We start from the raw sequence: 16,763 nt of genomic DNA on the forward strand, positions 1-16,763 counted from the left end.
TTGTCTTCCTTGTTCTCTCGTCTCACCTCTTTGCTTTTGTTTGGTGTCAGGTCTAATAACACATGTGGTTCCAATACCACACAGGTTCTCCAGCCTGATTTCTTTCGAGTCACCTTAGACCTTCAATCTATGGGTTGTCCTCCACCCCATTCCCTCCTGCCTGCCTGCTCTCCCACTTTACCTGTTCAGGACAGAAGACACAATTCTCATCACCTCACAAGACACTCACCTTCATGGATCCAGATTATTCCTCCACGCCGAGACGCCGCCACCAAGTCATAAGTCACATTCACATTCATCCTACCGCAGGATGAGCTCGAACTCGGTTCCTCGTCTAACATCTTCTCCTCCATTTCTAGATGCCGTCTCCAGTCCAGTTGTCTTGTTGCTCTTTACATTCTGTAACAATAAACTCTTGAATTATGTTTTTTAGACTGCATCCCCTTGTGATTTTACATGTGCGTCAGGAGACTTTCTGAAAGCATAAACACATTTTCCAAAATCCCTTTTCGTCATCATCTAGGTTTTCTTTCAATGTTGTCTCCTGTGACATTTATATTTTATTTGCCCAAGATATAGAAAAATAAATAACTCTTTACACTTCTATGCTAATTTAAAAACTCCTCAAGTACTAATGAAAGGTGAACGAATGAATGTAGTGTGAAGCTCCACGGAGATTAGATGAAGTGTTATACAGGTCATTTACCATCTCCGTTCAATCTGCTCTCTACTCCCTTTGATTCCCCACAAAAAATAACAACATGCCCTGAAATGTCTCATCTCTCCTGTCGTTTTTTGTTGTCCAGTTATATCTCTGTTTAGTTTCCAATCCCTGGAGCCAACTCCATATGCCAGTTTGCATCCGAGTTCCTGCGAATTTTGATGCATTGGTGTGCGGACTTCAAACCTCCGTACACCGCTTGACCTTGCCCAACCATCCGTATCCCATTATTTTCCCACAGGTGGATTGTTTTTTGGTGTCTTTATGCACCTGTATGTTGGTGCCCATGTTAACATGCAGCATTTGTCCTTGTGCATTCAAGCAGATGAGCTTTTTCATAATCTTTGCACAGGTGTGTGTGTGTGTGCGTGCGTGTGTGCGCATTTGATAACATGCATGTGTTTAAGCCAACAGGGCACCTGCAGGCACAGTCTATTCAATTTAGCAGGTTTAGGAGAGGAGTGGGTCACCAGTCAGACATTGTTTAGTCAACACACATCCGATTTACACAGCTACACACACATCCTTGAAAACAAGAAATAATCTTGCAATTGGATTACACAAACTGCAGGCAAAATGAAAACATCACTAAAGTTGCTATTTTAGTATAGGCTCTCTTTTTATACCTTTAAAATAGGGCCTCTAAAAACACTGCAGGGATTCCACCTCATTTTTACTGTCCTAATCCAAACTCCAGCCCTAGTCGTTAACTGTAAAAAATTTATTTCTTTTCCTAAATTAAATCATCTGCAGTCACACTCCATGTCTAAAAATAGTCAGGGGTACTGGAGATTTATTCTCACTTTGGCTGAACTTTGACTCTGTCAGTCTATGTATGACTTAGCCTGGTAAAAACCTGCCCTTGCTTTATATACAGACTCTGGGCTCTCATCTATTGAAAGACAGTTGCTTCCTGAATGTGTAGACTTTGTTGAAGTTTTAAATGTTACCCAATTGCTAACGTTTGCCCGTAAGCTTTGTGGCATTCTCGATGCCACAAAGCTTACTGGAAATTGACTGCACCCTGATGAAACAGATTTGAGTCAAGCGGAGTAGCATAGGAAGGCAATGGCCAGGCTACTCCTGACTGGGGACTTTAAGCTGCAGTATAATTTATGTATATTTGTTAAATCTGTCATGTCATGAGACAGATAATCTGTGAAAAGACTGAGCTCCTTCACAACCTTCCAGTGCTACTATTGCCATTTGAAGAAATGCACTGCTCCAATAAGAGCCACGAGGAAGGTCTTAGCACCGTCAATAATGCTTGTGAATGTGCTGCTAAACCTTTATTCGCTATCATCGGTGGCCATTCTATCTAGCTTGATCATTCCTGTAAGACTCTGCTATCATGAAGCTGTAGTGTAGCAGAGAGAAGAGGGTGAAGGCAGATGGGGATAAGTAGAGGGTTCAGAAGAATAAAGTATGTTCATTAGGGAGCAGCATCTTTTGTCCACCACGAGAAAGCCAACCCTAGCAAAAGACAAAGCCACCGCTGTCAAAAGTTGGCTTTCCCCTTAGCTTCCCTGTGGACACCAAGTGCCCAAGGAACTGCATCTCCTCAGAGGAATTGCTGAAAAATTGGAATGCACCATCTAGGATCTAACCTGGAGCATTCCAGAGCAGAACTAGAAAGGTCTGGTGATCACAGAAAGCAGAAAGGAAGGACCTGGCCAGGCTACCCAGTGTGGGAAGAGCAGTCCTCATCACTGAAAACCTTCGAAAAGGGTCAGTTGTCTGTGACTACCACAGTAAAGTGATAAGTGGAGCTAAGGGCACACAACTGATGGAGTCGCTTAAATCTCATATACTTCTTTGAGGCTTTGCAGTAGGATTGCTGCATCAGCTTCCAGACTCACTCATGAAAGTGTCACCTACAATTGTCCACATTTAGGAGGATCTTCAATCATTCTTCAAAGAAGGACAACGTAAGAGAGGCATGGTGTGCAATATGCACATCACAGGTGTGACCCAGCCCGTTCTTGGGCCCAGCAATGAAGGACTGAACTGCACACAGAGAACAAAGAGACTGTGACATATCAAACTGAGTTCCTGAATGGACTACATACATCTTTTGTGTACAGCCTCCAGGAGGAGGAGCTTCACAGCAAGACCACGTCAAGATCAATGTAACAGTTTAACAAAACTTAGAGACAGAAGGTCTTCATCTTTCTGGCGAAAGAGTGCATGCTGGGGATAGGGGTCGGAGACACTAAGGTGAATCCTTTTTCTCGCTTGCCGAGAAAGGGGACTGCATCTTTGAAGCTGGCTTGAATCCAAAGCAAATATTCAGTCTACTGTTTGGGCAACTGTTGACTGTATTGTGACCAAAACAAGCCTTGAGCTGGTTTTTCTGAACTTCTGCAAAAAGAACCTAAAAGAATTATTGATTCCTCAAGAAAAGATGGTGTGCTTGACCACATCAATGAAGCAGTTTTCTCTCCCTTGTCCTGAAAGAATATAAATTGCATCCACATGCCGCCTGACTAAACAACTTTAGTACACAGTTTAAATCCTGACCAGAGGCATGATTACAAGTCATTACTCTCTCTTCTTGCCTGTTTTCACTGTCTAAATAATTGATATAACATGTATTTAAACGTCTCCTATTGTCATAAAATAAGAAAACATAGGTACAGAAGATTCAAACATGTTTCAAGATACTAATTTCAAGTCCATATCAATTCATGTTTACTAGTGTTTAAACATTATGCTCCACTAATTATTGTGGTGCAACTAAAGATCTGCCTATGTTTTTAAGAATGTTAGGCATCACATCAATAAAATCTGAGATTTTTATGTTTGTGAAAAATATTTAAAATGACAGTCTAGTTTAAAGTGAAATGTGAGAACAACAATGCTTGTTATTGAGCTAGTGTGTCTGTGTGCATGTTTTAGTATACAAGAAGGTGATGTAATCTTAGGAAGCTGTGGGTGTGTGTAGGCATCCAGTGCACTGGTAACGCAACACACACATACAAAATAAAAAAGCGTGTTCACACTGTTTATGTTTGGAACCTTTTTGCCTGGCTCTTGAACATGTTTTCACTTTAAGTTTGGTTCAGATGGAAGGCGAGAACAGACCCAGAGGAACACAGCACACCCCCTTGCGAAGCTCCACGTGAGAATGAAAGTCTCAGGTAAGGGATCAGGAGGGAGAAGTCAAGCATGGCTGCAATCAGTCTTTCACCAAAACATAACAATATGGACTCCATCTGCTCTGAGATCAATAAATTTACATAATCTTCTAAAAAGGGGCACAAGCATATCTCCACATACACACAGACAGAAATTCAGTACAAATTGAAAGCTATGCTTTCAAAAAGAATACTTTCAAAAGAAGTACTCACCTCTGCGAGGAAATGCTTATATCATTTGGAACATTTTTATGGCTGGGAAACTTGATTCTTTGTGCTTTTGAGAAGCACAAAGAATTTTTGTCCTGAATGTTCAGCTGGAGCTATAGCCATCTTCAGCTAGTTTGCTCTGATGTGAATATAAATATTTTTCAACAATAGAACTTCTGATTTTACAGTGTTTTCCCCAAGCACAGGCTTAACAAAAGCCTTTGTTTTAAATGTCAACCTTCTCACTCAGTAATTCCAAGGTTCAATCGGAGAGCCAGTTTCTATGCAAAGTAGGGGACTGCCTCGCACATACAATTTTTACATCTAATAAAGCAAATTTTGTTTGTGTGCTGCCTGTTTCATTGTGTGTAAATTGTCTTAACAAAAGGAACTGCGGCTAACTGAAAATTAATTTAGCAACAGAGAGAGTGAAAAGACAAAACAGAACAAAAATACAACTGTCTGGGCAGTTTTTTTTTTATAACTTTTCATCAGTTACCTTTTGGCCTGTAGAAAGCACTAGTCCAAACACTTTACTTCATTAACATCAGCAAATGTTGGAACCCTTTTTTTCCCCTTTCATAAAATGTCCTGCTATGAGAAAACAAAACAATTATACCACTAGGCCCCCCAGCCCCCTTTTGGCTCCGCGCCTGAATTATACTTACTAGACTATTGCATTATCAAGCAACAACTTGTTTCAGCTGGATTGTGTTTCAGTCTGGGTATAAAACTCAGATTGTCCTGAATGAGTCTAGTCTTAGTTTTTTTTTTTTAAGTAAAAAATACACAGCCAGGGTCATTAGATTAAGAGGAATGGGTTTGTCCTGTAACTAGGAAGTTGCTGATTCAAACCCCTGCCGTGTTCGTCAGTCATTGTGTCCTTGGGCAAGACGCTTTAACCGTCTTGCTTCCTGGTGGTGGTAACTGGTGGCCAGGGCCGGCCCAGGCCTCCATGGGGCCCTAAGCGAAATGTGGTTTGGAGGCTCCCTAGTTCTGCTAACAATGTGGACTGGCTGCAATCAGCAGTCCGATCATTAGATCATTCACACACCTGCTATAAAATTATTGCATCTCTGGCAGTGCTGTTTAAATTATATACATGTATAATATAGGATACATTTATTGGCCAACTGTTTTGTCAACCAATTGATTTCTGGGCGCCGATTTCCTTAATTTTGGGCAATTGTGTTTGGCTGATACTTACACATGAAGCCCATCTTATCCCCTAATCTTATCTTCCTCATCAAAGATTTATAAATGAGCCTCTGTCCTCTTCTGCTCTGCAGAGAGAGGTTTGACTGACAGACCAGCCCACCAGGTCAGGTCTGCACGTTTACAGTTAACAATGTTCACCCAACTGTAGCCAACAGTGACTTTCTTGCTATATTTAGCGACATTTCAGACAAAACATTTTTTATATCAACCAAAATCAAAATGGGCAGGTCAGGCTTTTTAAAGATCGGTAACCAGGGATCGGCCAGAAAACTGCAATCTGTGCAGCCCTACACACATATTCATGACACTCTTTGATTAAATAAATTTCTCTTAGGCGTAACTCCAATAGCTAAAAATGTAATTTATACCAGGTGAGTCTTTCTCCCCTGAGAATGTGGACCGGTACCGGACTGATTCGGAGCCTTCGAATGATTTTAACAGAAGTTTCACATTACTTAGAAAAATAATGTTTGTTTTAGCCACAAAATGATTATGCTCAATAGCAAGCAACATATCCCCAATTACAGCATAGAGCAGCTCATCAATGTAGCAGCCATGTAGCCTGACGTAAAAACATTTTGCTAGACAGTGTCAAACATTGAGAAGTTTCAATAATTGTTATTAAACGTTATCAAACACAGCGTTTTAATGCCAAAAATACCTCTGAAATATACAGAGCAAACCATGAGAATCAACTCATTTAAAGTTAAAACTGAGCTTCACACAAACACAAAGACCCTAGCATAAATGTTTGGCTGTTGAACTGGACCGTTCAAAGTCGCTATCAAGCTAATTTTCTACTAGCAGCTCCACTAATCTTCCTGATAAACATTACCAAGGCTCATTAAAACAAACCTTTATCTTGGCTTTTTTCTATTCTTCCTCTTTCTTTTCTCTCTCCCTGAAGGATAAGTCCTTTTTGAGACATTGTTTTGCTAACTTAACTTTTGTCGGGAGCTTTGGACATTTGGCTGCTCTGTTCATTGCAGCTCATATTACCGGCGAAGCGTGCAGTACCTACCGTGGCCACCAGGGGGCCCCCATGAGCAATTCATTTTTTTTTTTTCCTTTTTATCAATAAAATAATAATTTCTACATACATTATCAAATATATATCATTGTAAAAACAAATCACTTCATAGTGAAATTGTGTTTTTTTTTGATATTGCATTGACATAGAAATGATAAAAAATAAAAATAAAATATCAGCTAAACTGAGGGGACCCCTTGATGGCACTGGGGCCCTAAACGGCTGCTTAGTTTGCTTTGCCTTGGGCCTGCCCTGGTGGTGGCCCCACTGTTGTCAATCTGCCCCGTGACAAACAGTAATGTAGCTTACCACCATCAGGGTGTTAATGTGCATATGAATGGGTGAATGAGTGAACTCCATAAAGTGCTATGGAGTCCTTGGACTTGATTGATAAAGCACTATACAAATGCAGGCCATTTACCATTTAATATAATTAGGACCATATTTACTAAATATAGCTACTCTGCCCTTAGTATACCAACCCACTGAATGCTGGTAGAGTCTGTAGATTCTTTATAAGACACCTTAATGATTCTGACCATCGTAGTCGATAGACAGACTCCAACAGTTTAACTATCCACAGTGAACTTCACAGCAGTCGGTCAGTATCCAAAAAGAAACAGATTCTGCTAATGATTTGCACTGCCATAAAACCTTAAAATTCATCACACCTGTGGAGTCACTGTCGCACACAAAAAAATCCACCATCAGAAAAGAGTGCAAATCTGCAGCTTCAAGTTTCCATGTCTCTGTTTGACTAAGTAACTACTGTGGAGAGAAAATAATGAAACAAGCAGCAGTTTTGGTTCCACTCTGCTGGGTCTTTACTTTCCTTATATCAAAATGAATCTCTTTGGGTATTCAGATCTAGGGAAGGAAGAAAGCAGCAGCATGAAAATCAAACTCACAGTTTATGAACATCACACATGGTGAATCAAAGCCAACTCAATGATCTAAGAGTAAAATTAACACCCCAATAAAGTCATGGAAAGATATTGTTATGATGCCATTTTACTTCTAGTGCTCACTTATTGTATTATATTGCTCCATTTGTGTGTTTACTATAATTAGGTTATTCTTTTTAGGCAACAGCAGCACAAACTGCTGATGAAGCACACATGTTCATGAATCTCTTACATGTATTCTATCCAAACAAGCTCATAAAGTTGGTCTCATATCCCAAGCAGAAATAGTTGAATGTTAATGAACCCCTTGGCACGCAAACACAACATGCCCAGATGTAGGAAGAGATTACTCCTCGTAATAAAGTCCTAATGAAGCTCCTCTGCTGAGTCGCAGATTTCAGGGTCATGATGATGGATGCTTCTTGCATTGACTTGTACTAAAGAGAGCCATGATCTCAACAGCCAATTAAAAGGAATATCTACACAGACCCCACATGTACAATCATCCAAGAGACAAAAATGGAAATTTATTTCTGCATTTCCTGCACTTAGGAATAAGATGTGAGATTATCTGTGTTCTCCAGTGTCTGGGATCAGCTGAGGTATTGCTGCGGCATAAAAGTGATGATAAAATAATTAATGCAACAGTTCCACATGCATTAGATGGGTGTTGTGTAATTTATGTATTTTGCATGTGCAGCCAAAGGCCTTCTCCATGGTTATGCATTTTCTATCTGTCTGTGCTTTCTTATTTTGGAAATTTGCCACATTTCATCTGTGATTGCCACAAATCACAGATGAAATGTGTGTTCAGCATGTCTATGTCCTGCTTGTTGAACAAAAGTAAGAGAGAAAGCATTTTTGTGTAATCTGTCTTCACTGAAATTAAAATACTGCATAATAAGAACCCCTGTCATTGTGTCTTATGAGGCTAATAATTTTCAAGGCTACAAGTTCTTTGAGTCAGGTTTTTCTCAGGTGATTTGACTGTCTTAGTTATATGCGATCAAATAATCAGATTTCAAAATGCCTCGAAGCAATAATGTAATAATGACAAAGCATCAAAAGACTGCAATACCTGCTGGCTTCACAAAACAATCACATGCACACCTCATGGTTTTTTAAATATTACGTACATATTTATGTAAGTATCATCGATTAAATGTGCATTTTTTTTCATGGGTAGGATTGGGAAAACAGTTTGTTTGCCAAGCTATGAGTGAAAAAGCTAAATAGTTCATACAAAATAACTACCTAATTAACAGCAGAAGGACTTTTTTTTTCAATAAAGCACCCTGCTGGTTAAAGTGAAAAATTATTTTATCATCTTTTAAAGCTCAGAGAGTTTTTTTTTAGAGAAATGCAGGATCAAACAGATTGTCTTCATCACAACTCAAATCCAGGCATTTTGTTTCCTCAGCAACAGACACTTTTAGCATGGCACAAGATAAGCTTTGATAAATGTGACAAAGAAAAAAAAAAAACCTTTGTGACCATACCTTTTATAAGTAAATATAGAAAGAAAATGTTCCACATCCAACATTTTGAAAAAAGCATTTTACTGGCTTTCGGTACAAGACCATTAATCACCCTGTGCCATAAAAAGTTCCAGGAGTTTCAATTGACTGGATCTGACCTGCAGATATATAAATTCATTTAGTCTTTTGAACCTGGTTGTGGGCAGTTAAAAAGTAAAATCAATGAACTGCATTTTTTCTTTTAGACTCAACAGTGACCAAAACAAATTATGTCTCTTTGAGACAGAATTTCTATGAAACATTGCTTTAAAAAAAATGTAATAACAACCACAATGTTCTACAGAAACAAATTACTTTTAAACTAATGTGAATCACATTCTAAGAATCGCCAGTAACCTCCTGAGGTGGACGGTGCAACTTTGGGTGCCTAGTAGTTTGACACCCGAGTCTCTGAAAAGCTGTGTCATCTCTCTGCTTGCAAAATGAATGCTGAGATAAAATATCTTGCAGAGATCAAAGCAGAGAGCCTTTCAGCTCTGCTCTCTTAAAGGTCACCTCAATAGATAATAGAATGGGATGTCTTTGAGCAAAAGGAGTGAGATGAGGATATGGCTGAAGATGGGGTCCAACGGCGTTATAAAAAATAGGGTAAGGGGCTTACAAAACAGACTGAGTGAGATAAGTGGAGAGGGGATAGCCAGTGAAAGGTGTTGGTCTGAAAACACCTTTCACTGCAAAGGGAAACAAGTTTTTTTTTTTTAGGCTTTATATAAAAACATGAAAAGCTGGGGAACAGCTAATGAGCTGGCATCATCATTGGTAGATTACCTTGATCTATACTTACGCCATTACATAACAGAGATGTTGGGGTTGTATAATAACAGGTTGTGGTGATATGGATTACAATCATGGTGATTTTGTCTATATTATCAATATAGTATAAAATGTGAAGACTGTCTTAAAGACATCAGATGCAACCCTGTAAGCTACAAATAGACAAGATGCTTGAAAACAGGAAAAAAATATCTTCGTCTCTGTCATTTCTTGACAGCTCAAATACATGTAAAAATAAATCAGGCAGAGACCAACTTGTAATTTTCCTGGCTATACACTTCTATTTTTCTTGTTTAGCCAGGTCTGTAAAAAAAAAAACAACAAAAAAACACCTTCATATTTAAAATAATTTTTGCCTAAACCTGGTGAAAATTCAACATTATGCTGTTCCCTCTCAAGTGTTGTTTTTTTATCCTGTAATTTGAAGGAACTTCATCTATATGCCCCAGACAAGAGCCAACACCACACACACACACACACACACACGCACGCACGCACGCACGCACGCACGCACGCACGCACACAGATGCGCACACAAAAAACCGTGTAAAATTGCACATGGGGTCAGTATGACCCCGCTGGACTACGCACAGAGTAAAAAAAACACTTGGGGTCTAAATGTCCCCGTCTCTTAAGACCATGGGAGGGTTAAATTGGTAAAAACACACACACACACACACACACACACACACACACACACACAAAGATTTTCATTCCCAGCTGCTTAAGGTTCAGGATGTGTTAAAGGAAAGCTCCTATTAATGGTAGCCCATCATTTCCTAATTGTTATTCTTATTAGAGTTGTCATGTTTAATCTGCAGTGCCTTAATTTGATGCCTTCAAACAAAATCTGCAACCGAGGACTCAAGCTTTTAACCATCACTGCCACATATGTCTGTTCGTGTGCCAACTATAATGTTTGTTCTCAGAGGGGAATTTGGATAATCACTGCTTAATGTGTGAAACTCCACCTTCTGCTCTCCTAGCTCTTATAAAACTCACCCTGATTATGTTAAAAATTTGTTTGATTTTAAGGCAGATATTAGACAGAGGCATCTCTTTGTGCCAGATGTAGAATAAAAAGAGTGAGCAAGCCAAGAGCCTACTCCTTTTTTCCTGGAAACGTTGTTTTTACATTGACTGAGTGCAGTAAACGACTTTGTATTTATTTCAACTACTTTTTGTCAAGCACAGTTTTAACTGATCACCAAGGACAGGGACAGTCAAAAAAGATGTAGCATTGCTGATAGTGAAAAAAAAAGAAAAAAAAAAGCCTTTTCACTCCTTTCACCATTGCATCTAGTTCCTTTTGTGTTTCTTGTTCGAGCTAAAAGGAGCGCCCTACATTTAGAAATGCCACCTTAGCTCTATTGTTGTTTTGCAAATTCCATTTCAAATTCAGTGGAAGCCAGCCCACCCACATCCCAAACCCCCGTTTTTATGCTCAGTTACCACAAGCGTTATAACACGGCCTCATCTGGAGGGAAAAACTGTGTTTTGAAGTTGTTGGGGTTGTTTTTCTTCAATTCAATCCTTTTACATAGAACTGCATTCACAACATAGATGCTGAGAAGCTCAACATCCAGAGTTAAACACAGTTCCTGCCTTCCACCTCACATTCTGGATTTTACTGTGCTCTAAATACAGAAAATTGTGGACACTTTCAGGTATGAATGAATGCCCATACAAAGCACAACACTTTAGTCTCATTCAAAACATGGCTGAAAACAGGCATAGAAAATGTGTATTAAATGTAATATGACTGAATTTAAAAACACAGTAGTGAATACAACATACTTGGTTAAACATATGAATATGTCTTCAAAATAGAAAGTGCATTTTATATATTTGATCAATTATGTAATAGGGATTTAATTCCAATCTGTGCCTTTCTTAATTTGTCTTGAACTTCCATTCTTATTTATTTTAAATAATATTTGGAACAATGTTTTTATTTCAACGCTGAACTACTGAAGCACAGAATACTAAGCTCTGTTCTTGTCTGCTGAAAAAGCGCAATCTCTTTTTTTCCTAGGCAAATTCAAGGAAAGTTACACAAAAGTCGGCCTACAAAGAGAAGATGGGAGCGGGAGGGGAGGGAAATCAGGGCAACGATTTGAAATTCCATCTATGAATAAAATGAAGGTTAGAAAGTTTTGCGTAGGCATAAAGCATTCTAAGTGTGTGTTTTTTTTTTTTCCACTGCTGGATTAAAGGATGTATGAATGAAATGTTTCTCCCCCATAAATCTGTGTCAGTCTAGGTCAGGGGTCTTCAATTCCTGGCCTCGAGGTCTGGTGTCCAGTTACTTTTAGATGTCTCTCTGCTTCAACACACCTGAGTCAAGTAATGAGGTCTTTAGCAGGACTCTGGAGAATTTAACTGCATAGTGAGGAGGTACTTCAGCCATTAGCTTCAGCTGTGTTGTAGCAGGGGCAAATCTAAAATTGGCTGGACACCAGGTCTTGAGGCCTGGATTTGAGGACCTCTTATCTAGGTAGTGACCATCTGCTATGTAGTGGCTATGTAAAGTTGACCAAGTAACAGGTGTCATATGTAAAGGGTATTTATAGTCTTAGTTTTACCTTATAGGAACATTTGGGCCTTGTTCACATTTTTTACATACCCATCTATGGATTTATGCATTTAGTTACCAGAAGCTCTTAAACTGGAAGCTGCTGGCAGGGTTGCTGCTTTCTGTTGTATTACTTTTTATATCTTTCCTTATAGAAACACTTGTCACACTGTTTATTAAAAACTTTTACACGCAATGGTACAAAAGTCAGAACATGTATTCAAATGTATGCTTGCAAATGAGTTCTCGCTATGTGCAGGCATGATGTTAACACCGAGGTGACTAATAGCTAACAACAATTTTAGGCCCCCACACACGCAGTGTACATGCATAAATTGTAAAAATAATACAATGTTGCAGTTTGATATGTTTTATTGTGGCTGGACTCACACTTCTGATGAGACATCTGTTCAGTGTAATGAACTTGGGGTGCAAGAAACATACTAAAGCTCTAAAACTAATTTCCATAAAAAACACGCCCTCTGCTGATTAGGATTCACATTAACGCTGTGCAGCATCGTTATTATTTCCAAGTTCAACCCTTTGCTGTTGTAGCACCTTTAGCCACACTATGCGAGAAAACTAAAATGGAGGGTGCTTGGGTTCGCACACCAATGACCTAGTTTATGACAAATATGACCCAGAGAAACATTAGAATTTTAGGCAAAATGATTCAGCCTAACTTTATTAAATTAAAGTGACAGGAAAACCAAATATTTAGTCACCACTGTGAACTTTAAAGTTGAAAGACCCTTCAATAAAATCTAAAGAATCTAGACATAAGGCAGAACAAATACAATATCAATGGCCACATTTTCCCTTGAACCAGGGCACAACACGAAATGTCCACTTACATCAGTATAAGTATGTCCACTTATACATGCCTATATGTATAGTAAGTATGTATAAGTTACAGTTACAGTAACAAACTCTAACTGTTTGTTACTGTCACAAACAGTTACCTTGTCCCTATGTCACACTAATATTTCTTTAAATTGCAATGTTTGCATAAAATGATGCTCTTAGTCGAATTACAAACAATACAGTTTTAATTACTAAGGAAATTACTTAATTGCTGCCTTTACCCTTTATATTATTTTAACATTAAAGTAAGGGAAAATCCTATTGTATTTCATTCAGAAATAAGAATATGAAATCCTTAGTTGTCACCAATGCTATGCAATAGTAAATAAATGTTTGTATTTGTGTCCTGTCTTGAACTATGTAAGATTTCTATTAACCTTAACATACAGGAGCAAATTACAGTAACCATTTACCACAGGTCGACACTGTCATAGTGGACAGATAGTGTATGGGGCAGTGTTATGTATTCTTCAGCAGCATAGTTCCATTTTATAGCACAAACTAGAAGCTATGTTGCCTTCAGTTGTTATATATCAAACATAAGTTACGGATTTGGCACCTTGATATTGTTCTCTGTATTTTTAATCATGCCTGGACCATGAACAGGGTAAAGAGTGTGAGCTACACCGTGCATGGTCCAGGCAGGGGTGAACTGACCCTGCATGCGCTTTTACGATTTTTTTTTAGTCTTTTTTTTTTGGTGGTTTTGTTAACTCACCTCTACTGCTGGCCTGCAGGAGACGAGCGGGAGAGTTGCAAGGGAGGGTTGCTCTGTAGGGCAGAAGTTCAGCATGGAAACTGCAGCTCCAAGGAGGAGCTGTGTGGAAAAAGCTGCACTCAGTGAAAACAAGCCTTTTGCACGCCCAAATGTCTACAGTAGCCAGGCTTGTTTTATTTAATTTAGAAAATGTTTAAAATATTGAAGCAAAGCAATGCTACTGAATGTGAGAATATGTTGGCCTGTGGCTGGCCTAGTTGGTGTTGGATCATCTCTTTCAAAACAAAAAAGACAGAAAGTTTTTTTTTTTTTTTTAAATAATCACAGAACTAAATTAACTAAGCCGTGATCTGCCAACTGGAGAAATATTTGCCACCAGGGGGAACAAATAAGTTGTTACCAGGAGCAAAACAGCTTTCAAGGGAAAACATTATTGATTTGTATTTAAAATGTATTAATACATTATAACAGTTAGAATGTATTAAAAACATTATATAAAATGGCTTTTAAATTAAGTGTACATTGTTGTTCATATTCTTCTTTTTAATTCTTTATTGTTTTATTGATGCTTGGGTTGTATTGTGCATACACTTGCTCCAAGTAGGAGATACCAAATTGTGAGATTGTAGAGTACACAGCGACGCAAAGCAGGTTTTTATGTTTTAGGATTAATGGTCGCTTACAGGAATCCCTGAGGCTGATAAATGAGTTTATGTCGACATAGAGCTTTTATTTGATCCGCCTCACATTCTCTGATGTCACTGTTTCAGAAACAAATGGCAGCAAATTACAGTAAGCAGTTCTCAATCTCTGTATGCCATTTTGTTTTGCTGTCAGTTTATGTGCAACATTTTTAAAGTTGTGTGAGAAAACACTTCCACTCATCTTATCCATCTAAAATCTTTCAGCATGACTAAGTTTAAAACATTCAATTTGTTTGTTAAATGTGTTTCCATACCCAGAACCGCTGGTATGAATACATGTACTGTTACATCACTATTTTCAGTACATATTTTGGTTGAAATGCACATTGCTACTAAGCAGTCACACACATTTCAAGTTTTGTGCTATATTTCAACTATTTTTAGGCTGCATTATTTAAAAGATGAGATTAAATAAGATAGGGTTTCCCTAAACAATTTACTGAATGCTGCCAAAAAGAAAAATTGAATTGTGCTTGCATTTAACTGTGTGGATTTAATACATTTTAAAGTGATCAAACAAAAAATAAATCTAGGGCAAACCTTATTAATCCTTTTCTTTTCCTCACTCTTGCGCAACAAACATGCGCACACCAAGCAGAATAAATTTGTGAATCACAAAAAGAGGAAAAAAAAAGGAGAGAGCTCAAAAGGGTTATCAAACGGAACAGGCATGTCTATCCCATTATCTCTTCCCTTGCAGCTCACCCTTAACCCTCTTCACAGCCTCCTCAAAAAACCTTTTTAGAAATGAGAAGATTCTCAGAAATGGCTGCATTGCCAACAGCACAGCTTCAACGCATGGATGGTGGGTTTTAACCACTGTGATCTCACAGATCAGCAAACAAACAGCATGCTATTACAAGATATTCTGCCAGGAACCGGAAGAGCATTTTACAGGATTTGGAGCCTGTCGGATGTAAGAAATGCATAAGTTTTAACAGCTAGTTAAAGTGCATGGACAATAAACACACCTGTAATATTGTGGGTGTGTTTTTGCCTAAATAAATCTACAACATTAATATGCAATTTGTTTCAAATTATTTGTCCTGGGTTTTTTGTCACTACTTTTTTTGTACATAATTTGAAGTCTTTGCTTTAAACATGTGCTTTTATAAATCTTCTTCACCTAAATTAATGCAGTGGTATTTCCTGTTCTCATTCTTGATTTTTTGTTTGTTTTTCATTTCCTCTCACTTTTATCTCAAGTGTCTTGCGTTGCTCTCATTGTGTTTGAAAAGGCTCTTTAAACAAAGACAGACTGAAAAGGGAGAATGAATTCTCCCTTAAAAAAATCTGTATCATAAATAGTTTGATTTCTTTTCATCTTCATTTAATTATTTCAATTGAGAAAAAATATTGAGATTGAGAAGTTAGGATTGTGGGGATAAAGCACAACCCACATACAAAAGCCATAGTCCTTGACGCGAATGTCACAGGTTCAAGTCCCGACCTGATGACGTTTGGCGCATGTCTTCCCCCCAAATTTTGTTGGCCATTTTCCTGTCTGATTATTCTCAAATAAAGGCTGCCTGGGCCAAATAAATAAATAAATAAATACAAATAAAACAGATTTTAGGTCTGGTATTGTGTTTGAATGTTACAACCAGTATGTAAAGATCATCATAGTAAGATTACACTAAAATTCTTGGGTGACACAGAAAGACCAGAAGCATCCAGCAAAACTGGCTTCTCTTCATAAGTAGCACTTTTAGTGATACAATAGCANCCTGATATCGTAACGGACTGAATGTTGTGTTTTTAACATAATCTCTGCTCGGCTTGCGGGGCGCAGGCGGTTGCCACGGCAACGGGTGGCTTAAACGACAAAGAGACAGAAAGTAAAAAGGTAGGAGTGGCTTAGAGTTGATCACCTGTTCGGGTTGTTTTACCTTTGTTTACCTTTGCTGTGGCTCATCACACCTGCTGTAGTTTCTGAACATTCAATAAACGACAAACTTGGACTAATTACCTCATTTGTTTGTGAGTATACGTCACAACAAACATCAAATAGGACAATATATTTCATTAAGTTTTAACAAATTCTACCGTGATAATTATGTGAAATTAAATTAATTATATCCCAACTTCCGAAGATTTGCCTTTAGCTTTTCTGGGCTCTTTGCTTAGTTTCTCATATTTCAGTCATCAAACCAAAGTTCAGATCTACCATGACTGACTGACACCTGCTGGTTTGCAACCAGCTTCTGACTGAGAAACCAGTAACCTGCTCCCAGTGTCAGAATCTCACTGAGGAAGAAACTGCGTTAGGTTTTCTGTCACTTTATTATTTCTGCTATAACTTATGTATATTTGCATATAAAATAAGTCAATAGAGTTTAATTTGCAATTTTTATGTCTTTGTGTCATGA

The 16,763-nt window shown here is 38.3% G+C and overlaps 1 protein-coding gene across 1 annotated transcript in view; it reads left to right on the top strand.

Annotated features, from left to right (window-relative positions):
* The first annotated feature begins 13,570 nt into the window (after positions 1 to 13,570).
* The window catches only part of LOC106953936 (uncharacterized), a 15,932-nt gene continuing 12,739 nt past the window's right edge, over positions 13,571 to 16,763 (top strand). The window contains exon 1 of the mRNA XM_015043076.1: positions 13,571 to 13,579. Within this exon, the coding sequence (XP_014898562.1) occupies positions 13,571 to 13,579 (9 nt within the window). The remainder of the gene's footprint in view (positions 13,580 to 16,763) is intronic.

Source organism: Poecilia latipinna, unplaced genomic scaffold, assembly GCF_001443285.1.
Source record: "Poecilia latipinna isolate Pla-1442-1.1 unplaced genomic scaffold, P_latipinna-1.0 Scaffold614, whole genome shotgun sequence".
Taxonomy (NCBI): domain Eukaryota; kingdom Metazoa; phylum Chordata; class Actinopteri; order Cyprinodontiformes; family Poeciliidae; genus Poecilia; species Poecilia latipinna.